The sequence below is a fragment of the Macrobrachium rosenbergii genome, chromosome 55 (genome assembly GCF_040412425.1).
Source record: "Macrobrachium rosenbergii isolate ZJJX-2024 chromosome 55, ASM4041242v1, whole genome shotgun sequence".
NCBI classification, from domain to species: Eukaryota; Metazoa; Arthropoda; class Malacostraca; order Decapoda; family Palaemonidae; genus Macrobrachium; species Macrobrachium rosenbergii.
Window position 1 is genome coordinate 88,559,230 of NC_089795.1, and position 25,000 is coordinate 88,584,229.

The 25,000-nt window shown below is 36.1% G+C and overlaps 1 protein-coding gene across 3 annotated transcripts in view; it reads left to right on the top strand.

Moving 5' to 3' along the window:
* The window catches only part of LOC136835622 (tumor protein p53-inducible protein 11-like), a 255,681-nt gene that overhangs the window by 77,603 nt on the left and 153,078 nt on the right, over positions 1-25,000 (top strand). For all 3 annotated transcript variants that reach the window (XM_067099391.1, XM_067099390.1, XM_067099392.1), the window contains exon 2: positions 8,587-8,914. In XM_067099391.1, the coding sequence (XP_066955492.1) occupies positions 8,889-8,914 (26 nt within the window). In that variant the 5' untranslated portion in view covers positions 8,587-8,888. The remainder of the gene's footprint in view (positions 1-8,586; positions 8,915-25,000) is intronic.

Here is a 25,000-nt window from a genome sequence, read left to right on the forward strand (position 1 = left end):
TTCATTTTGAAGCCTCGATGCTATTTTCGTCACTAGGCGGCGTTGGGAATCAAGCAATTTGTCTCGTGATTCGTTTCACAAAATTTTGTTTGTTAGAGTTATGAATATTTTTTTTTCTTTTATGAATGGGAAAGTTGTATGTTTCGTCGTGACTAATGGTTCCCGATTAGTGTATTAACCAAAATATGGATTGTTTTGATGGGCAAAGTAAGATAAATATACTTTTAAATTAGAACAAGTAGGGATTGTTTTAATGGACAAAGTAAAATAAATATAATTTTAAAATAGAACAAACAGAGATTGTTTTGCTGGGCAAAGTAAGATAAATATACTTTTAAAATAGAACAAATAGGTATTGTTTTAATGGATAAACTATGATAGATATACTTTTAAATTAGAACAAGTACGGATTGTTTTAATGGGCAAAGTAAAATAAATATACTTTTAATTCGGAACAAATAGATTGTTTTGATGGGCAAAGTAAGCCAAATATACTTTTAAAATAGAACAAATAGGTATTGTTTTAATGGGCAAGCTAAGATAAATATACTTTTAAATTAGAACAAGTAGGGATTGTTTTAATGGGCAAAGTAAGATAAACATACTTTTAAAATAGAACAAATAGGGATTGTTTTAATGGGCAAAGTAAGATAAATATACTTTTAAATCAGAACAAGTAGAGATTGTTTTAATGGGCAAAGTAAGCTAAATATACTTTGAAATTACGACAAATGGGCAAAGTAAACTAAATATACTTTTAAATCAGATCAAATAGAGATTGTTTTAATGGGCAAAGTAAGCTTAATATACTTTGAAATTTGAACAAATAGGGATTGTTTTAATGGGCAAAGTAAGATAAATATACTTTGAAATCAGAACAAAGATATATAATGTAAGAAAATGTCTGTGTGAAGTGTAATCTGCTTTCATTTGGGTGCACGTTTGTGTACGTGTACGTAAGGACGAACTGTAGCATATGTGCGTATATGCACGTAAAGACGGTCGCCTGGCTTCGTGCGTACGAATCGAAGTAAATAAGGAATGGAATTCGACAATAAGCATTCGCTTTTTCTTCGTCCCCCCCAACCCCCAAAATATTGAAAATCATTAAATATATTTCTTAGAAATAGAAAATGCATTTTGTTTGTCCATTACAATGTTTTGCAGACGCTAGCGATTTAGAAAAGTATGCAGACTTATGAAGTATGGAAGTGCAATCTGTCTGCGGGAAACTCTCTCTCTCTCTCTCTCTCTCTCTCTCTCTCTCTCTCTCTCTTTTCCATCTTTAGTATATAACTTGTGGATATCTCTCTCTCTCTCTCTCTCTCTCTCTCTCTCTCTTACATACGAGATTTGGCCAAGCCAATCTGTCGGGCTGATTGACAAAAGAACATGTTTGCCATCCATGTTTATGTATGTATGCATGCGCAATTTGATATGAATTAAGGAAACTCGAATTGTTTTGGCCGAGAATATATTTAGAAAGTTCCCATTTATTGAGTGATGGCCCGGATTGAGTTTGACGGCTTGTTTTGCAAAAATACTTGAGGTATTTAGTCTTGAAATAGTAATTTTGGAAAGTCATTTATACCTTGGCATATTTTTTTATGAATTGATGCATTTCGATTTTGATATAGTAAGTCTGTAAAGTCATTTATACTTTGGCATATTTTTTTGAATTGATGCATTTTGATTTTGAAATTGTAAGTTTGTGAAGTCGGTATACTTTTGCATAAAATGAATTGATGCATTTAGATTTTGAAATTGTAAGTTTGTGAAGTCATTTATACTTCTGCATATTTTTTTATGAATTGATGCATTTCGATTTTGATATAGTAAGTCTGTAAAGTCATTTATACTTTGGCATATTTTTTATGAATTGATGCATTTTGATTTTGAAATTGTAAGTTTGTGAAGTCGGTATACTTTTGCATATTTTTTATGAATTGATGCATTTCGATTTTGAAATTGTAAGTTTGTGAAGTCATTTATACTGTGGCATATTTTTTATGAATTGATGCATTTCGATTTTGAAATTGTAAGTTTGTGAAGTCATTTATACTTTGGCATATTTTTTTATGAATTGATGCATTTCGATTTTGAAATTGTAAGTGTGAAGTCATTTATACGTTGGCATATTTTTTATGAATTGATGCATTTTGATTTTGAAATAGTAAGTTTGTGAAGTCAGTAATACTTCTGCATATTTTTTATGAATTGATGTATTTCGATTTTGGAAGTGTCGTATAGGGCGCGCTTATGCGGTATTGCGAGACTCGCCGAATTGTTTAACCTCACCCCCTCCCCTCTCCCCGCGGGTTGAAACTAAAGAAAATGTTAAAAAAACTAACTGAGTTCATGATAAAATTACCGCTGTGTGGAAATAGATTTGCTCTTTTATTATTATTATTATTATTATTATTATTATTATTATTATTATTATTATTATTATATGTCTCGTTTTATTATTATTATTATTATTATTATTATTATTATTATTATTATTATTATTATTATTATTACTTCTAACGTCACAACTCAGAGGTAAAATTATTATTATTATTATTATTATTATTATTATTATTATTATTATTATTATTATTATTATTATTATTATTCCCAACGCCACAACCTAGAACCACGTCCAACTTAGAATTACAAGTACCTAAGAGAATAGCCCCCACCCCACCCCACCCCACCCCGCACCTGGCAAATAACGATTCCATACCGTTCGTGGCGTGTTATTGGACGAAAGTAATGTATCATTCATAGTTAGCTCTGTGAACGTTTCCTTCCTTGCTGAATATTTGAAGAAGAAGAAGAAGAGGAAGAAAGAAGAAGAAGGCGAACAAGAGAAGCGGGGAATTCCTGACCCTACTATAAATAGTTAAAAAGATTTGTCCTCGAGGTTCGCAAAGGTTGAGGAATTCGGTGAGGACATTTGAAAGCACATAGGGTGAGGAAATTTGAAAGCACAAAGGGTGAGGAATTCGGTGAGGAAATTTGAAAGCACATAGGGTGAGGAAATTTGAAAGCACAAAGGGTGAGGAATTCGATGAGGAAATTTGAAAGCACATAGGGTGAGGAAATTTGAAAGCACAAAGGGTGAGGAATTCGGTGAGGAAATTTGAAAGCACATAGGGTGAGGAAATTTGAAAGCACAAAGGGTGAGGAATTCGGTGAGGAAATTTGAAAGCACAAAGGGTGAGGAATTCGGTGAGGAAATTTGAAAGCACAAAGGTGATGAATTCGATGACGTTATTTGAAAGTACAAAGGTGAGGAATTCGATGAATTTTAAAAGTACAAGGGTGAGGAATTCGATGAATTTTAAAAGTACAAGGGTGAGGAATTCGATGACGTCATTTGAAAGCACAAACGGTGAGGAATTCGATGACTTCATTTGAAAGTACAAAGGTGAGGAATTAGATGAATTTTAAAAGCACAAAGGTGAGGAGTTAGATGAATTTTAAAAGCACAAAGGTGTGGAGTGAGATGAATTTTAAAACCACAAATGTGAGGAATTAGATGAACTGTAAAAACATAAAGGTGAGGAATTCGATGATGCCATTTAAAAAAAATAAGAATGTGGGGAATTTCGATGACTTTATATAAAAAGCACAAAGGTGAAGAATTAGATGAAATTTAACAGCACAAAGGTAAGGAATCCGATGACGTCATTCAAAAAGCACAAAGGTGAGGAATTCGATGACGTCTTTCAAAAAGCACAAAGGTGAGGAATTCGATGACGTCACTGAAAGCTGCCTTCAACAACTGAGGAGTTTAGGAACTTCAGTGAAAAGCTGTTCCTTGAGTGAAGTCATCTGCTAATGACAATCTGCTGACGTCAGACCTGTCAACAAATAGAAAGAGAGAGAGAGAGAGAGAGAGATCAATTTGCGATGAAAAAAATTTTTTTCTTGTGCAACACTTCTTCAGGGAATTGGGGAGTTTTTCCTTGTTTTTTTTTTTTTTTTTTTTTTTTTTTTTTTTTTTTTTGCAAGTTCTCATAACTTACGCTGAACGTCTGACGTCAGCGCAGTCGGCCATTATGGAGATTTTTTTATATTTAATTTTTTTTTATTCGTTCCCATTGTGAATTTTACCTGCTTTTCTTAAATATTAATTATTTTCCTTGTCCCGTCATTCATTGATCTCTCTCTCTCTCTCTCTCTCTCTCTCTCTCTCTCTCTCTCTCTCTCTCTCTCTCTCTCTCTCTCTCTCTCTCAGGTTGCGAACCCTTGTTGGAAAGGATCAAGATATGAAAGCGTAACTAAATTGCGTGCGCATATATATAAGTATATATATATATACATATATGCATTAAAATGTATATATATACATACACACGTACACACACACACACACACACATATATATATATATATAATATATATATATATATATATATATATGAGTCAATGAAGAGAGTTACGCTTTAAGGATAATGTCCTTTATTCTGATATTATTTAAAGTTCCTGTACGATTTTGAAAATTTATAAAAACTCGAGAATGGATGACCGGATTTAAATCAGTCAATGTATTCAGAATATTTAAGCAAACCGATTATTAGTTTTTGGTGCATGAAGTTCAAGCTTCTACAGTTTAAAACCCCGTAGCGGGGTAGTGCCGTCATTGCACCTCGTGCGGTGCACTGTAAACATGACTTAAGGTTCTTTGCAGCGTGCTTTCGGCCCCTAGCTGCAACCCCTTTCGTTCCTTTTACTGTACCTCCTTTCATATTCCCTGTCTTCCATCTTACTTTCCACCCTCTCCTAACAACTGATTCAAAGTGCAACTGCTTTGAGGTTTTCCTCCTGTTACACCTTTCAAACCTTTTACTCTCAGTTTCCGTTTCAGCGCTGAATGACCTCATAGGACCCAGTGCTTGGCCTTTGGCCCAAATTCTATATTCAGTTCAGTTCAATTTACAGTTTAACGCCACCCATACTATATAATTTTTTCTCTCTTTTTTTTATTTAATTTACTCGTAGGTGTACGTGAAACGAGACGGTCCATCGCCGTAGATTTAGATAATAGGTTTAAAGACTTCGTTTATAAATTTCTGACTCACATCGGGATCGATCCCGGGTCTCTCAAACGAAAGGCTTGGAGCGCTACTAAGTAACGCACACAGGTCGTAATAGAAGTTGGAACCTGAGCGCTTTTGTACGTGAGGTTTTTCCAGGGCAGGCTGCCACCTAACATACTTCTCTCTCTCTCTCTCTCTCTCTCTCTCTCTCTCTCTCTCTCTATATATATATATATATATATATATATATATATATATATATATATATATATATATATATATATATATATATATATATATATATATATATATGAAATTTTTATCACACCGTGATTTATATACAATCATGAAGCTACAAATGTCGCTTAATATCGAAATCCACGCTACCTCGGTATATCTCCGTTGGAGAATTGTCGCCGAAGGGGAATTTATATAAGTGATAAATGAATTGGAATCGTGGGGACACGAACCCGATGGCTCAATGGTTTACGTCAACTGGAGTCGCTGAATAGGCTTTCGTTGCGGGTTCGTGTCCCCACGATTCCAATTCATTTATCACTTATATAAATTCCCCTTCGGCGACAATTCTCCAACGGAGATGCCGAGGTAGCGTGGATTTCGATATTAAGCGACATTTAAGTTATATATATATATATATATATATATATATATATATATATATATATATATATATATATATATATATATATAATAATGTGTGTATGTATGTATGTAATGTATACATATATGTGTATATGTATGTATATATATGTATATGTATATACATATACCATACACTCATCAGTATGAGTAGGTTTATTTATACTGTTGAGTGGCTTCAGCGAGAAATGCTTTATACTGGGCGTAAACGAAAAATATCTGACCAGCTAATTCGTTCTTTTAGTTGCAGGTCTGCGAAATTAAGCTCCTTCAGAATTTTATGGCGTTGCGTCTATCATGTTTTATGTAAAATTATAAAAAAACCAAGATTATATTGATGGATTTTATAAGATAACATTGAAAACCCGCCACTTGTAAAGTCATCCGGCAAATGAAAGCTATTACCGTCACGAAAATTATGAACTGGCCCCCACCAAATATTTGACCTCAAGACTCTCTCTCTCTCTCTCTCTCTCTCTCGTATGTTGGGATAATGGAGTTAGATTGACATAGTTGCTCGGGCTTGGTTGCATTGGCTCGGGACAAAGATGGCCCTTTGACTCTTGAAAAATGAATAACAGCAGCGATTAGGAGGGGGGGGGGGGAATTGACCTGACCCTGACCTTCGAGATGGCACTGGTTCGTATAGAGTTCGGTTTTTTGAAAGGTCAGATTAAAATGCGTATTTCGAAGACTATAAATTGTTTTTATACTATTCTGTAAATGTACGTTTAAAAGGTCAAATTAAAATGTGTATTTCGAAGACCATAATATATTTTCTTTAAGTTCTAGCGTGATTAGAGATTTGTGCTATACTGTAAGTACGTTTGTGCGCCTGACTGTTGAAATTGGATTTTAATTTCAACGTGATATAGGCAAGACAAGAAATCATCATCATTGTCGCCTCCATTACTGCGTGACGCCAAAGTCTGTAAAATTCGGCCAATCAGGTCTTACTTGTGCTTTCACTTCCACAAATCTTCTCCCATCTCCAGGTTCCCGTCTTCGTGATATTCTAAGCTGCCTCATTTCGCACTAACAATCTGCACTCGTTATCATTTCTCGTTTTGACCTTTCTGACCTAAAGTTTGACTTGACCCCAAAGTGATATACGCAGGTCTGTCTTATTTAGCTTCTTCGGATTTTTGGTTTTGCTAATTTCTTCAGATTATATCTAGTACTTCAGCGTTGCTCTAAGCCTTCAGTAATTCTTTTATATAACTTTGTTTTCATTAAAAAGGTTGTAAATTGGTTTTGGTATCTCTCAGATGCCCGTTTTGCCGAAAAAATCTACAATTCATATCAATAAAAATATAAATACTGTTCACATGAACACACAGCCACATCATAGAGTATATTTGGCATTTACACACACACACACACACACACATATATATATATATATATATATATATATATATATATATATATATATATATATATATATATATATACATTATACATATATATATTTATACATATATTTATGTATATATATACTCATCCATATATTCATACGATATATTCAAATACATACTAACAAATCATTAAGAATATAATTGAAAGGCCTCGACGCAGCATCTACTACCGTTTACTCAAATGAGACACATGACTGGTAATTAATTCAGACCTAATTATTTTGCACAAATATCCCGCGTCATATCGCTCTGATCAAGAACATTTTTATAAATAGTTTTTTTTAACCAGATGGGGATTTGTCATTGACATTCCACGAGGACCATTAAGGGATGTAGGTACAGAAATACAAAAAGCTATTTTGAAATCTTATTAACTCAATAAAGATGTGATGATCAATGTCATGTTAGTTTGAAAAAGTTGGCTATGCCCTCTTTCGTTTATTATCCTCTCCCTAATCACAGTTTTGGACATTCACAAATCACCTTTATTTTCTGTTTCATATGTAAGCTGTACCTTAAAATGTATGTAACCTATGCATTTACATTGTATGTTTATAACATTTATATACACTATGGAAGTAAAGTGTAGATGTTGAAAGTAAATGAAATAGATAAAGAGGAAGATATATCTGTTTGTATAATATTTATGACGTGGAATTATTGAAAAGGAGAGAAATGTAAGGATATATAGAAGCGTTAAAAAGGCTAGCGTAGTAGAAGCATTACAAAGGCTAGCGTAGGTGAAAGGATGGATCAAACTGTTGGGAGATGGTTTGGAAATGTGGAGAGAACGGAGGAGCATGGGCGACGGGACCACAGGTTGACGAAAAATTTGTATGATTTGGAAGTATTAGGAGGGAGAAGGAAAAGAGGAAGGTCTAGGAAGATCTAGGTGGATGGTCTGAAAGAGGTATTAGAAAGAAAGGGTCTTGATGTTTAGGGAACGCAGGAGTGTCTGCAAGATAGAGGTGAAGCTACAATGGTGCCTGGGGGTTCAACGACTTGCTGATGAGTTCTTTGCGTATGTTTATATACCTTAGCCGTGGGATGGTATCTTACCGTTCCCTAGGGCCGGGATCTGCCGTCTCGATGCTCTCTTATATTACCGGAATTTTTTTTTTTTACGGTATGGGTAAAGTAATGCCTTAAGTTTCGTTTATTTATTGTAATGAAGAGCTTTGGCAGAATTGTGATATATCTTAAAAGGGGTGACGGAAGCTTTTAAAAGTTAAATGCATGAAAGCATCACGTATATATACATACACACACATGTATATATATATATAATATATATAAATATATATAATATATGTGTGTATATATATTTACGTTCTTTTTCTTAAATACTCTGCTAATACCTTTCTCACTTTTATTCTCCCTTTCCTCCGTGTTTCCATACCGCCTGTGTGGCACTTACAAAAACCAGAATATAAGAAAAAGAAAGACCTAATTTAAACAAATAAACATTTCTTTTGCAGTGTGACTGGAACTAGCGTTTTATTGACTATATATTTTGTAGGGTCATGTGTGTGTTATAAAAAAAAAAAAAATTCGAAAAGTGGACATCTGTGTTATTCCTTGGATATTGAAAGTGACAGAAAAAGCAATATCTTAAAAAATATCTATAAAATATATCAAAATATCGTGAGTAATGGCTTAGCACACATGGGAAAGGTTGGAATTTAAGGCGACGCCGGATAGGAGAAGAGAAATCCCTCCTGGACAGAGAGACAAGAAAAACAGAGACAGTTTCTGGTCCTGTTTCCGCCGCCTGTCAGACATGGAGCAAGATGGCAGTTCCGTCTGGTAAGTACCCTTTCATTCTGTGTTCCCCGTGTTCCAATCCTGCTTAGGTTTCACAGGTTTTGATTGAATGTTGACAGGTGGGGATGAACACGCTTGTAGGTTTTTTTTGCTTCTGTTTTTGCTGTTATTATTATTATTATTATTATTATTATTATTATTATTATTATTATTATTATTATTATGGTCGTGCTCCTTATTCGGACATTAATTTAGCATTGTTTTTAGGGCATAAATATTATACTTTTTGTGAGTAAATATTGACGCACTGATTCGTCAGGTGACGTTTAGCACATTCTATCTTTTCCTTCTTCTTCTTCTTCTTCTTCTTCTTCTTCTTCTTCTTCTTCTTCTTATTCTTCTTCTATTATTATTATTATTATTATTATTATTATTATTATGGTCGTGCTCCTTATTCAGACATTAATTTTGCGTTGTTTTTAGGGCATAAGTATTATACTTTCTGTGAGTAAATTTTGGCGCACTGATTCGTCAGGTGAAGTTTAGCACATTCTGTCTTTGCTGCCCTTGATATTATTATTCTATCTTTTATTATTATTATTATTATTATTATTATTATTATTATTATTATTGTTGTTGTCTTCCTTATTCAGACATAAATAGAGGCGTTTATTGTCTTTCGGTATTGCTCTGCTTATTGCGATTCCTGTTGAGTGGCACCATTCTCGTCAGCCAGAACAGAATGTTCCGTAAGGGGGGGCTACAGTGCCGTTAGTGCACCTCACGTCCCCTAGCTGCAACCCCTTTCGTTCATTTACCGTACCTCCGTCCATATTCTTTCGGCAAAATTCTGTATTCAATTCAACTCATTACTTTTTTGAGCTCACTTTTACAAACCTCACTTTAAAATGTTAAAAGTATCAAGAAATTTTCACTTAGCTGCGAGACGTGATACAATTTGATCAGGGGAAAAAAATTGAACGCACAGTGGTTTGTGAAGGGATTAAGACTTCATAAAAGGCTTATGAATAAGTTGCTTTAAAGTATTAGGAATCTCAAACGAAGGAGTTGTGTGGCTCTCATCATGTTCTTATTGTTTGTGTACTTATAAAAATATACTTGTTGATTTGTCATTTTAGAATTATTTTAGCGGTTTATATTGCATAGGTAAACTTGTGTCATTGTAATTTGTCACTTTTTCATAGTGAAAAAGACGCAAAACTTAGAATATTTTGCCATTTTAGGGTTATTTTCATGAAGTGGTCTACATTTCGTAACTTTGCTTCTTTAAAATGAGACGGAAACTTAACGATTAAAGTTAGAACTTGAGAACTAACAGTAAAATATCGCGTGTTTTACCGAAGTGCTTGCCTTTGTTTCTCAAGCAATAAATTTGTCCGTTTAAGAGACAGTTGATCCCTAAGGGAAGTTATCCCTCTGGACCATTGTCTCTCTCTCTCTCTCTCTCTCTCTCTCTCTCTCTCTCTCTCTCTTGTTAGATCTGCAATTTGGCCGTAAGTTCTTTTCCCGTTTTCTTTGGTCGTTGGGAAAAAACTCCCGTAGGGGTTAGTGCCGACAGTGCACCTCACGCGGTGCAATTTAGGCATTACTTAGGCTCTCTGCAGCGTCCTTTAGGCCTGTAGCTGCGGCCTCTTTCATTCCTTTTGCTTTACCTCTGTTCATATTCTCTTTCTTCCATCTTAATTTCAACCTTCTGAAAATAGTTTCATAGTGGAACTGCGAGGTTTTCCTCATGTTACACCTTGCAAGCCTTTTACTCTCAGTTTCCCTTTCAGCGCTGAATGACCTCATAGGTCCCAACGCTTGGCCTTTGGCCTAAATTTTATATTCCATCCCATTCCACAGCAGGAAAAGATGTTGACTTTTCAACATCAGAGTAAGCGGCTCAACTGTATTGCAGTTTTGATGCTTGTTCGAGTAACATCTCTATACGTCACAAATTTAGTAGAGGGAGCTTTTGTATACCATGGACTGACTTAGAGTCTTGATTTCTCCGGTCTCATTGTGACCGATTGCCACGCCCCCACTGGTGATCAAGGAAGCCCATGTGCCAGTCTGATCTGCGCGTCATTGGAGGTCACCTTTCTCAAGAATTTTTTTTTTTAGTTTTATATATAAAAAAAATAGTTCTGGTTGGTGTTCATGCCCAGTAACAAATGAACAGTGCCATTATGTGGTCAGACAGGTAGCATATAGGTCTGCCCCCCCTTTCATCTCTAATGGTGTTCTTCAGTTTATGTTCTCTACTCCACTCTAATGTGCCTCTCTCACTCACTCCCCCCAACCTTCATTTTACCTCACTTAGACGTAAATAGTAAAGAAGACATTCAGATTTGTTATTGCTAGGACCTGCAATTAGTGCCAAGATACCTAATACTTAAGATTCAGTTCATATTCAAGATAAACTTTAAATTATTTTTATGCTATTAATCACCCATCACAAATATTTTTACGTGAAGCCTCGTGATAATATGGTATCATCTTCACTATTTAAGTTTCGTAAAGAAGTTGATGTTTTGACGGGGTTTTAATTTCACGACGTCTTAATAAATATTCAACTCTTGCTTTGGCGGAGTTGGTTCCTGGCCTTGGTTAAAATGGCATGAGTGGGTTATTTTCCCTCTCTTATCTTATCGGACAACAACTGCGTCTTTGTGTATGCATTTGCGTATGCATATATATATATGCTTGTTTTATTATATATGTATATATATATGTGTGTGTGTATATTTTATAATATAAAAATAGTGTTCATGTATACATATATATATAGATTATATATATATATATATATATATATATATATATATTTAATATATAAATAACTGAATCACGAAAATATGGAACGTGATGAATATATAAATAAAGATAAAATCCATAAGGAAACGGAAACACTGGAGCGCTGCGAGGCCTTTCGACACTAGTCCTTTACTTAGCAGACTGAAGAAATATAAAAGTATGTTTACAAAGAAAGCGCATATAAATGACAGATGGGGATTATAAAGGAAACATATGTACCGGGAATCCAGGTATATTTATGCATCTATACATACACATAAATACATGCGTAAGCCTCAAATCTTTATAAATCCTTGTTCAGTATCCTATGCATGAAATGCTTCAATCCATTCAGAAATATTCAAGCTGCATTTGGCCAAGATCAAAAAAATAAATACCAAGATCTCGTGTTCATTGATACATGTATCCGGTGACGCAGGCCACGCATCTCAATAAACTGATGTCGTAAGGACGTCTCCCTCTGTCCTTGGGGACGTGTCTTTGTCGTCCTTGCGTCCCTCGTAATGCGATAGTCCTTCTGCTGTCTCGATGGCGGCCAGCCATCATAGAATATTCGCTTTCTGATCCTCCCCGATTAGCTTGCTTAGGTCTTTCCTTTCTGCGGAGTCGTCTTTATTTAGCCTGTGTGTGTGTGTGTGTGTGTGTGTGTGTGTGTGTGTGTGTCAGATAGCATGACCCGATTGTTTAATGTGTGACTGTGTTGTGTGTGTGTGTGTGTGAGTAGGTGTGTTTGTATACATATATATATATATTGTGTGTGTATGTTTGTGTGTGTGTATATATATATATATATATTTTATATATATATATATATATATATATATATATATATATATATATATATATATATATATATATAAATGTTAATGGCTGCTCTAAAATTTCCACGTGCAAACTTCCAACAGATTATATATATATATATATATATATATATATATATATATATATATATATATATATATATATATATATATATATATATATATATATATATATATATATATATATATATATATATATATATATATATATATATATATATGTACATACATATACATATACGTGGTTAACCCAATTCAGTTGCTTGTAATACTGAGGTAAATTCTAGTTTGAAAAGTCCTTCACATTAATTGTCAGTTGCGGCCCAGACGCAAGTTCAGAATACCCCATTTGGAAAGTCCTTTAGAAATCTAGACATCAGCGCCTTGTGCTCTTGAAAGCGGCATTCAGGAAGACGTTTAATTAGTGGAGAGGCCGATGTCCGAACAGGTGAGAGAGAGAGAGAGAGAGAGAGAGAGAGAGAGAGAGAGTTACAGGTGCATAGGTGTTTAATGAAGTTTAATGAACCCATCATTTTGCTTCGATGTCCTTTTGAAGTTCGGTTTTCTGAAGGAAGTTTGAGGATGTTATTCTGATGCAATTTAGGGAATTTTCTATTTTATTATATCATTAAGATCTTCTCGCTCCCCCCCCCCGCCCCCCGTAGGGGGTTAGTGTCGTCAGTGCACCTCATACGGTGCACTGTAGGCATTATTTAAGGGGGTAACTTAGGGAATATTTTATTTTAAATTATTAAGATCCGCTCGTCCCCGTAGGGGGTGAGTGTCGTCAGTGCACCTCATGCGGTGCACTGTAGGCATTATTTAAGCGGGTAACTTAGGGAATATTTTATTTTATATTATTAAGATCCGCTCGCTCCCCCGTATAGGGTTAGTGCCGTCAGTTCACCTCGTGCGGTGAACTGTAGGCATTATTTAAATTCCTCTGCAGCGTCCCTTCGGTCCCTCGCTGCAACCCCTTTCGTTCCTTTTACCGTACCTCCGTTCGTATTCTCTTTCTTCCAGCTTACTTTCCTCAACCCTCTCCCAACAATTGTTTCATAGTGCAACTGGCAGGGTCTTCTTCCTGTTACACCGTTAAGATCTTTTTGCTCCGTCGCTTTCAGCGCTGAATGACCTCATAGGTTCCAGCGCCTGGCCTTTGTCCTAAATTCTATCTTCCATTTCATTCCATTAAGATTCGCTCCGTCTTTTGTGGTTGTGTTTTCTTATGATAGTTTATTGACAACTGTGTTGAGAATGGTTAGGTGACAGAACTGAGTCGAGTTTTGATATTTTGCAGGGTTGAATTCGCCTGTTTCCGTCAAGAAATGAATATCTGTTATTTTTGGAAGAGTGAGGAAGACTTAAGGTATTTCTTCTTGCCATCTACGTTGCCGTGGTGGCGCAGTGGTAAGGTTCTCGCCTACCAGTCGAGAGAACCGGGGTTCAAATCCCGCCGCTTCCTGGTGCCTTGGGGATGGGGCCATTGCATAAACCCGGTGGTCCGCCAACCTAGCGGTCTGAAAACTCGAGCGGGTTAGTAAGAAAATAGGTACCAGCCCTCAGGCCTGGGTGGTTAAACAGTGGGCCTAGCGACACACTGGCCAAGTGTCTTAGGCAACGTGACTTCTCCCCCACTGGCTGTCGGCCTAAGAAACCGGAGATCAGCGCCGGCCCTATGAGGCTTGCAGGGCCCAGGAGGACTGTAACTTTTAATCATTTATTTCAGTAAACGAAAGCTAATAGGCGAAGTATGATAATCAGGATATACCTGGTATGACCTTTGCAAAAGGAGCAACCTGGAGAAAGATGAAGTAACAGTAATTATCACTTTTATACTAACAAATAGATAACCAAATCTCAGTAGGGATAACATCTTTGACGTTTGATAAGAATAAGCTTATGATTCAGTTGAAGGTGGCATCACCATTTGTAACTAGACAGGAATAATTCCAATTACGTCACCTATTGAAACTAGACTGGAATCATTCCAATTAAATCACCTACTGTTACAGTAGGAATAATTCCAGCTGAATCACCTACTGTAACTAGTACAGGAATAATTCAAGTTAAATCACCCACTGTAACTAGACTGGAATAATTCCAATTAAATGGCCTACTGTAACTAGTACAGGAATAATTCCAGTTAAATCACCTACTGTAACTAGACTGGAATAATTCCAATTAAATGACCTACTGTAACTAGTACAGGAATAATTCCAGTTAAATGGCCTATACTGTAACCAGCACGGGAATAATTCCAACTAAATCACCTATTCCAACCAGACTGGAATCATTCCAATTAAAGGGGCCTTTTGCCTTACTCTCCATTCATCACGTAGAACCACGTCTATGCCAACAACGCAACAACATCCGGAACAAAAGGTCAAAAGGTAAACATATTAGGCGCATGACCCTTTCTCCTCCTCCCCCCCCCCACCCCCCCCACCCCGCCGCCAGTAACAATAGATGGCATGCGGAGCATTTCGGTATTTCACAAGTCAAGTTTTTTTTAGGATATAAAGAGAGTTTGGCTTCTTTTTCGACGTATATAACCTGGATTCGGCGGTTCTGTATAAAGTGAATAATGTATTAGATGGAAATGAATTGCTCTCTTTCACGATGAAAGATGAAATAAGGGACTTTTATTTAATTAGGAGAACTCTGTTGAATGGCATGTTTCATTACTCCCGATTATTCACTCTGAAAAATAAAACATTTTTTATTCATTATTCATGATTATTCTTATTATTGCTTTGTCCTGCGTCCTTCATTCGTACGTTGACGGGAAGATAAACATTTCGCGAAATATATTAGTTTTCTGTAAAAGAAAACTATTGTGACGGCTTTGTCTGTCCGTCCGCAATTTTTTCTGTCCGCACTTTTTCTCTCCGCCCTCAGATCTTAAAAACTACTGAGGAGGCTAGAGGGCTGCAAACTGGTATGTTGATCATCCACCCTCCAATCATCAAGCATACCAAATTGCAGCCCTCTAGCCTCAGTTGTTTTTATTTTATTTAAGGTTAAATTTAGCCATAATCGTGCATCTGGCAACGATATAGGCCAGGCTACCACCGGGCCGTGGTTAAAGATTCATGGGCCGCGGCTGATACAGCATTATACCGAGGCCAACGAAAGATAGATCTATTTTCGGTGGCCTTGATTATACGATGCACAGAAAACTCGATTGCACCGAAGAAATTTGGCGCCTTTATTACTTGTTTTTTATATTGTTTACGATGACTTGTAAGTAATGTTGGAAGTTTGATAAAGTTTTAGGTAAACATTTGAGAAAGATTTTTTTATAATGTTTACGATTTTTCTTATAACACTAATGTTGGAGGTTTGATAGAGTTTTAGGTAAACATTTGTGAAAGATTTTTTATAATGTTTACGATGTCTTACAACACTAATGTTGGAGGTTTGATAGAGTTGTAGTAAAACATTCGTGAAAGATGTTTTCATAATGTTTACGATTTCTTATAACACTAATGTTGGAGATCTGATAGGGTTGTAGCAGGGAAAATTGGGGGGGAGAAGGGGGGGCTATTCAATTTAGAGCAGTTGAAGATGACATCTTTAGTATGTTGGCAGAAGCAGAAATCGTCTTATCCCACAAAAAAAAAAAAAGGTGATCTCGTAAATTCCCGAATCTGAAGTCCTAAGGGGCTCTCTGTCCCCCTTCTCCTATAATTTTAAGAGGCAGATATGTCCCCGTTTTATGAGTTGGGTCTCTCTCTCTCTCTCTCTCTCTCTCTCTCTCTCTCTCTCTCTCTCTCTCTCTCTCTCTCTCTCTCTCATTGGTGATCTTTGACTTTGTGAAATTTATGTCCAGGTTTTTTGAGTCAGCTCTCTCTCTCTCTCTGTCTGTCTGTCTCTCTCTCAGATAGTGCGCACGACTAGAAGAACTGTGGGTCTCTCTCTCTCTCTCTCTCTCTCTCTCTCTCTCTCTCTCTCTCTCTCTCTCTCTCTCTCTCAGATAGTGATCTCTGACCAGCAGAACTGTCAGGTCTCTCTCTCTCTCTCTCTCTCTCTCTCTCTCTCTCTCTCTCTCTCTCTCTCTCTCTCTCTCTCTCATTAACTTCCTTTTGAAATTATCTGTTCTAGCGATTGCTGTAAAAACAGTCGGTTTCGTTTGGGACGAACATCTCTTAATGTTTTATAACCTCGTGTAATGATAAAAATGTTTTTTTCTGTACAGTATTATACTGTTTTGGTACAAAGACAAGTCAAAATCCTTTTTGAAGTGTCAGAAGAAGGCACATCCCTTACTAATTCAATTCCCTGGTTAAATTTCGGAACTCTCGCTTCTTCTGTTTTCCCAATTTCCATTACCTATCTTGAAAGAGTTAAAGCTCATGAATACGTCCGGCCTGGGCATGTTAAGAACACCAGGATGCACATTGCATTGACCTTTACATGGAAAGAATATTGACTTTTTCCGATACTGCGTCAAATACGTCTAGCTCACTGAATGCCCTTCTTACAGAGGTTTCCCCCAATGCTTTAAATTCATTATCATCATTCTCATCTCCCCCATTGATAGACGTTTGATTGATATCTGTCATTTAGCAATTCTAATTTTATCCTTTATTTTTCTATCCCTTTACGCATCTTACATTCGTGGAGTCTTCCGTGGATGAACGGCGGTTTTGTGACGCCAAGTAGTCGTGTTGATACATAAAATCTTAAGGTTTTATGACATTGTTCATTCCGACTGGTTTTATTCTTCGTATTCAGTTATTGTTTAGGACTCGGACCTAATTTTGGAGAGCAGTGTTTGCACTTAGCTCATATCCATCTTGTATTTAATTTCTTTTAATTTTATTTAATTTAAATTTTTTTATGTTAGAGATATTTAAACCCAAGTCATTGGTCCCGTGGACATGTTCCATATGAATAGGTTTCATCTAATAATAATAATAATATTATTATTATTATTATTATTATTATTATTATTATTATTATTAAATGATTTTCCCAAATAATAAATCGTTCATTATTTATCCAAAGCATCCCACACATTCCATCTGATAAAACATAGGCCCAGGGCTCATTCCCATAAAATATTTTTCTCTCACTATATCTTTCAACGTAGTAGATACTTTAAGAACTTTTTCCTACATAAACGAACCTTCACCTTAATTGCTCACTAAAATCCTGATTACACTTCGCCTCATCCAAACGCTTTAATCCCATAAATGTGTCAAAGCACCAATGTGTGTGTTTTTTTTTCGTCACCTGATTCATAAACCTTTTGGCGACGGGACTTTGAAGTCGGCTTATTTTTAATTACGCCACTCACTTCTTTATCACGTCTGTTTGCTATACCTTCTGATTAAGCTTTTGATTAGGCTGTGGTTACAACATTGCGAGTAAGCTTTTGATTTAGATTAAGCTTAAGCTTATTCAGGTTGGAGGAGCATTGTCAAACAATAAGCGATCTCGTCTCCACATTACGTATCAGTCTTACCACAGATTTTCCAAAAAAAAAGATTATATATACACAATGAATTATCTTCATCCTTTATACCTTATATCTCTCATAAGTTGGTCCTGAGTAATACCTGAATAATACGAACTCTGTACTTGAAAGCAAAATAAAAAAAAAATGCGAATTATTTTCATCCTTCACACCTTATATCTCTCATAACTTGATCCTGATTAATACCTGACCAGTACGAATTCTGTACCTGAAATCAAAGATATATATATATATACATATATATATATATTGTCGCTATTAACTAAGACGTCACCTAATGTAAAATTGGATAGTTATTCCTTTCTTGTCATGTGGAGGGAACTTTCTCATATATTAGACTCTCTCTCTCTCTCTCTCTCTCTCTCTCTCTCTCTCTCTCTCTCTCTCTCTCTCTCTCTCTCTCTCTCTCTCTCTCATTATAGATAATATGACTCAGATTCCCTTTCTATTTTTGATGCTGATATTCTATCTCTCGACCAGATCATCAGCCATTGCATCTCTCTCTCTCTCTCTCTCTCTCTCTCTCTCTCAAGCACACAGTTTATTCACCCATCCAATTGCCTCTTTATTTCTGATGCTGATAATTTATCTCTCCATTATCTCCGTGATCCATTATGCATCTCTCTCTCTCTCTCTCTCTCTCTCTCTCTCTCTCTCTCTCTCTCTCTCTCTCTCTCTCTCTCTCTCTCTCCTCCCTTATTGGAGATTTACGACTCTGCCACTGTGGAGTCCATTTTGTCATCAGCTAAATTGACCGGTTCATTGCCAGTGCAGATTTTTTCCATTGAATGTGAATTGGACGCTTTATGCTTCTCTGTGTGCTTAGATTATTTAATTATCACCGCTGAATCCTAAAATCCTAAATCCTTTTCCACAATTGAGGAAGAGGATTTAGGATTTTATATTCCGTAGGGGGTTAGTGCCGTTAGTGCACCTCACGGGGTGCACTGTAGACATAAATAAAGGTTCTTTGCAGCGTCTCTTCGGCCCCTAGTTGCAACCCCTTTCATTCATTTTACTGTACCTCCGTTCATATTGCCTTTCTTCCTTCTTGCTATCCACCCTCTCCTAACAATTATCTCAAAGTGCAACTGCTTTGAGGTTTTCCTCCTGTTACACCTTTCAAATCTACCTACTCTCAATTTCCTTTCCAGCGCTGAGTGACCTCATAGGTCCCAGTGCTTAGCCTTTGGCTGAAACTCCATATCTTTTATGATTATCGGAGATTTGTGAAAAATGTCGGCGCAGTTGCATGCTGAGTCCTGGGAAAGCACAAATGTCGATTTATTGGAGCTCAGAGTAGAATGTAAGCAAGGACGTTGGATTTTGTATCGAATTCTCTTGGAGCTTTGGAGACATTGTAAAGGAATAGAATCATATTTGGGTTAAATGCAGAAATTTTTAGAATTTATTAGGCCTACGGAGTCGAGAAGTATTTGCTCCATAGAATCATATTTGGGTTAAATGTAGAAATTTTTATAAATTTATTAGGCCTACGGAGTCGAGAAGTATTTGCTCCGCCCCCTGGTAGGGGGGTAGGACCGTCAGCGCACCTCACGTGGCGCACTGTAGGCATCAGTTAAAGGTCTTTGCGGCGTCCCTTCGGCCCTTGACTGCGACCCCTTTCATTCCTTTTACTGTACCTCCGTTCGTATTCTTTCTTCCATCTGACTTTCCACCATCTCTAACAGTTGTTTCATGGTGCAACTGCTTTGAGGTTTTCCTCCTGTTACGCCTTTCAAACCTTCTTCCTGGCCATTTCCCGTTTCAGCACTGAATGACCTCATAGGTTCCAGCGCTTGGCTTTTGGCATAAATTCTATATTTTGTTCCATTCTATCTGCTGCCCTATTTGTTGTTCAGTTAACCTTCAGAACCAATTTGCAGCCCTCTAGCCCCAGTAGTGTTTAAGATCCGAGGGCGGACAGAAAAAGTGCGGACAAGAAAAAGTGCGGACGGACAGACAAAGCCGGCACAATATTTTTTATTTTCAGAAAACTAAAAGAATGGAGTTCATACTAATGAATCTGAATGATTTTAGGACAAAAAAATAGAATGTTCATATTAACAAACATTAATTATTTATAAGGAATCTTAACCAGTCGTTTTGTTCCTTGTCAAGAACCGACTGACAAAGTCATCAACAGAATGACAATAATGTCTGCTTGACGGTTCGAGCAACATTATATTCAAGTTATGTATTCATAATTTTTTATATATTTATTTATGTTTTATTCTTGCTCGGCATCGTTACACAGTTCCGTCATGTTAATGTAGTTTGATACTGAGAATGTGTTTTATTATTATTATTATTATTATTATTATTATTATTATTATTATTATTATTATTTTTTCCTCTCTTTATCGAAATATGAACAGTGGTCAGTATTGTAAGGAAGATTGAAAAGAATTGGTATAAAATTATCTGTTTAAAAGAACTTATTATTATTATTATTATTATTATTATTATTATTATTATTATTATTATTATTATTATGTACAAACTTGAAGGGAATTATTTTTATTTTGTCGTTATAATTCACACAGAGAAAAAGAACGTTATTATTTTTATTATTATTATTATGATTATTATTATTAAAATTTTGTTAGCATTATTATTATTACTATTATTATTATTATTTTATTCTTATTATTATTATTAAGATTGTTTTATCATTATTATTATTATTATTATTATTATTATTATTATTATTATTATTATTATTATTATTATTATATTTAAACGACACATCATCCATTTCACTCCAACCGGAAGTGACCACTTTTATTTACCATTCGTAGGGCGCTCCTCAGCGTCAATTGATTTATTGCACATATGCCCTGTATTGGCCTGGGTTATTACCTACTCAAGAGTCCTCCAGTGCCAGTTCCATGCCAGTGGCACCCCCCCCAATCCCTAAATCTCTCTCTCTCTCTCTCTCTCTCTCCCAGGACCTCCTCACCATCTCTCTCTCTCTCTCTCTCTCCATCCCAGGACCAATGGTACAGTTCCATCCCAGGACCTATGGCACTAGACACCATCTCTCTCTCTCTCTCTCTCTCCATCCCAGGACCAATGGTACACTAGACTCTCTCTCTCTCTCTCTCTCTCTCTCTCTCTCTCTCTCTCTCTCTCTCTCTCTCTCTCTCTCTCATCCCAGGACCTATGGTACACTAGACACCATCTCTCTCTCTCTCTCTCTCCATCCCAGGACCAATGGTACATTAGACTCTCTCTCTCTCTCTCTCTCTCTCTCTCTCTCTCTCTCTCTCTCTCTCTCTCTCTCAGGACCCATGGCACACTTCAGTCTGTCACTCGCCTCCTGTCATTCAGGGAGCTAGAAGGACTCGCGTGATTTTAGCTGTTTTCGCTGGGAATTTTTTTTTTTTTTTTTTTTTTTTTTTACAATTCCTCTTTTTTTCCGAACTGGATATACGTCATTTATTATTTTTAGAATTAGTTCTGGTAGTGTTATAGTTTATTTGTAATGATGTAATTTCTTTTTTTATCACCATGATTTACTTTATGAATGTCAAAAATTTGAAAAAAGCAATTAAAAGTCACCTTGATTTATTTAATGAATATCAAAAATTGAAAGTAAAAATCACCTTGATTTATTTTATGAACATCAAAAATTTGAAAAAAGCAATTAAAAGTCACCTTGATTTATTTAATAAATATAAAAAATTGAAAGTAAAAATCACCTTGATTTATTTAATGAACATCAAAAATTTGAAAAAAGCAATTAAAAAGGCAATTAGGACGAATACTGTTAAGTAAAGGGTATTGATCCCTGTAAGATTCTTGACAGATAAAAAAATTCATTTTTACTGGGTAAGTGATGTAAGTGGCACTCACATTATGTGCTGTAATTGTCATTGCTTAAAATAAAGTAATAAGTCTAGTCTTGTTTCTTACAACTTTTAGAAGCTCTTAAATTTCATTCAAATTCTTTTTTGAATTTTCCCATCTGAGTTTTCGATTGTTTTATTTTTCTTCCTCTGGATTGAATTGAAGGACACGGGGAGAGAGTGTTTATACGTTTTCGGAGTGTTAACTATTCTTATGAGAGAGAGAGAGAGAGAGAGAGAGAGAGAGAGAGAGAGAGAGAGAGAGAGAGAGAGAGAGAGGATGCATGTGTAAATGTGTGTGTGTGGTTGTGTATACTAGTTTAGTATTTGTAGATAATAATATTAGAGCATTATGCTAGTATTTGGCAAGAGACTGTTAATTAAAATATTTCTGTATCATAACTATGGTTAAGCAGAAAGATTTTTTAAAATGGATGTGCAAACACCGTAGAATTTCTTTTATTTCTATAACTCTCATATGTAGTGCATTTTATTAATTTTTTATTTATTTTTTACTATTCTAATTATTTATCTCTTTTATTTGTATTTCCCATTACCTTCTAATTACTTCTTTCCAGTGATCACCATAATATTCTTTGGAAGCTTGAATTTCAAGTTAGTGGCCTCTTTGGTGGGCTTGTCCGATATGAATAGGGTTAAGCTTCTGAATAATAATATAATAATAATAATAGTAATTATATTTTATTCAGGACTACATTGAAATACCATGGATGTAATATTTTTTTATATACGGTTCACTTTAAAACATAATAAAATGAGGCATGCAAAAAATTCCAACTTTGACAAGTTTCCCCCCCCCCCCCAAAAAAAAAAAATTAAAATAAACTGATTTGAGTGTGGTTATTTTCCCAGCCAATTATTATGAAAATTATTCGTGAAAATAATCCCAAGAACGCTCTCTTGGTCATGTCGACTTAGTAATTATAATTGAATATGCATGGGATAATGACAGAGTAATTTGAAAGTTTGTAAAAAATTATATTCATATGTAATTATATAATTTCATTTCTGCTCTAATTAACGAAAGATCGTTGATGATATTATGTAAAGCTGAACATGATTTGAATACTAACAGATTCTCTCTCTCTCTCTCTCTCTCTCTCTCTCTCTCTCTCTCTCTCTCTCTCTCAATCTTTACGATCGATGTTTCATTTAAAAGAATCTGCATATCAGAAAAATATTTTGTATTTTGTCTCTCAATAGATCATTATTGCGACGCCAGTTCATGCAGCCGAAATCGAAACATGTGAATGCGCCATTCTCGAAGCACTGAATAAATCCAAATGGGAACGGGAATGGCCAAATGGGAATGGGAATGGTAATACGTGTGTCGAGTTCGTCACGGATTTCTCAGAATAAGGCAAAATTGGACGTGCTCTCTCTCTCTCTCTCTCTCTCTCTCTCTCTCTCTCTCTCTCTCTCTCTCTCTCTCTCTCTCTCCTCTATATCTGAATTGAATTAAACCCGGAGAATGCAATGATGACGTCATTCACCCCCCCCCCTGCGTGAGTGAGGATTTGTTTGCTTGAAAGCTCCAAGAGGTGCCCCTCTCTCTCTCTCTCTCTCTCTCTCTCTCTCTCTCTCTCTCTCTCTCTCTCAGTTATCATAATATAATGCTCAAACATTCTCGAATTCAAAGCTGTTGTGTTATGTAAGCCTCTCTCTCTCTCTCTCTCTCTCTCTCTCTCTCTCTCTCTCTCTCTCTCTCTCTCTCTCTCGTTTTAATTCTGGCTCCCCATATTGACTTGCGCCTTAAGTAATGCAATTGTTGTAGTTAAAAGTATTTCTGGTTACCTTGAAATATTACGATTTAATGACAGCAGCTGTTCTCCACCAACAGCAATTTCTTAACAGCAATTTCGTATTGGAATTGACTTCGTAATGATTTGTTGTCTTAACAATTCATTTATTATACAGCACCGGGAACCAAAGATAATTTTCAGGAAGATACACGGTTCGAATTTTTTAGTTCTAGTTGATTGATTGAATTGATTGGAGATAGAATTTAGGCCGAAGGCTAAGCACTGGGGCCTATGAGGTCATTCAACGCTGAAACGGAAATTAACAGTAAAATGTCTGAAAGGTGTAAGAGGAGAAAACCTCAAAGCAGTTGCACTATGAATCAATTGTTAGAAGAAGGTGGAAAGTAAGATGGAAGAAAGAGAATATGAAAGGAGGTACAGTAAAATAAACGAAAAAGGTTGGAGCTAGGGGCCGAAGGCACGCTGCAAAGAACCTTAAGTAATGCCTACAGTGCACAGCATGAGGTGCACTGACGGCACTACCTACCTAAGGGGATTTAGTTTTAGTTGCTAGAGGAACTAACAAACAATTTAGTTCTAGTTGCTGGCCTGTACAGTATTTGGACGGGTGACCATGTGTGAGAATGACGAAATTAGCACAGGACTACTCGGGAGCAACTATAGAGTGCAAGCATTTGCTTCACTTCCTATTAATAATCCTGTCAGTTTATTCGGCGCAATCGAGTTTTCTGTACAACTGTTACAGCGTATAATCAAGGTCACCGAAAATAGATGTATCTTTCGGTGGTCTCGGTATAATGCTGTATGAGCCGCGGCCTATCAAACTTGACCACGACCCGGTGATGGCCTGTTCTACATCGTCGCCAGACGTACGATTATGGCTAACTTTAACCTTTAAATAAAAAAAAACTACTGAGGCTAGAGGGCTGCAATTTGGTATGTTTGATGACTGGAGGGTGGACGATCAACATTCCAATTTGCAGCCCTCTAGCCTCAGTAGTTTTAAAGATCTGAGGGCGGACAGAAAAAGTGCGGACGGACAGACAAAGCCGGCACAATAGTTTTCTTTTACAGAAAACTAGTGCCAATATCTCATTGAAATAACTATTTCCTGACAAATATTAATGACCCTTTATTACTTTTAAAACTTTATCCATAGAATTCAGAAATAGGAAGGAATCACCGTCGCCGAATTCCTGACGGATTTAAGACCTGACAGGACCGTTGACAGGTGATTGAAAGTCGCCGTGGAAAATATGGATTTTCCGTTCACGCCCGCGTTGCTGGGCGTGATTTTTTTTTTTTTTTTTTTTTTTTTTTATTGCGTTAATGAATGGTTGGGGATGATGTCGAAATTCATCGCGGTG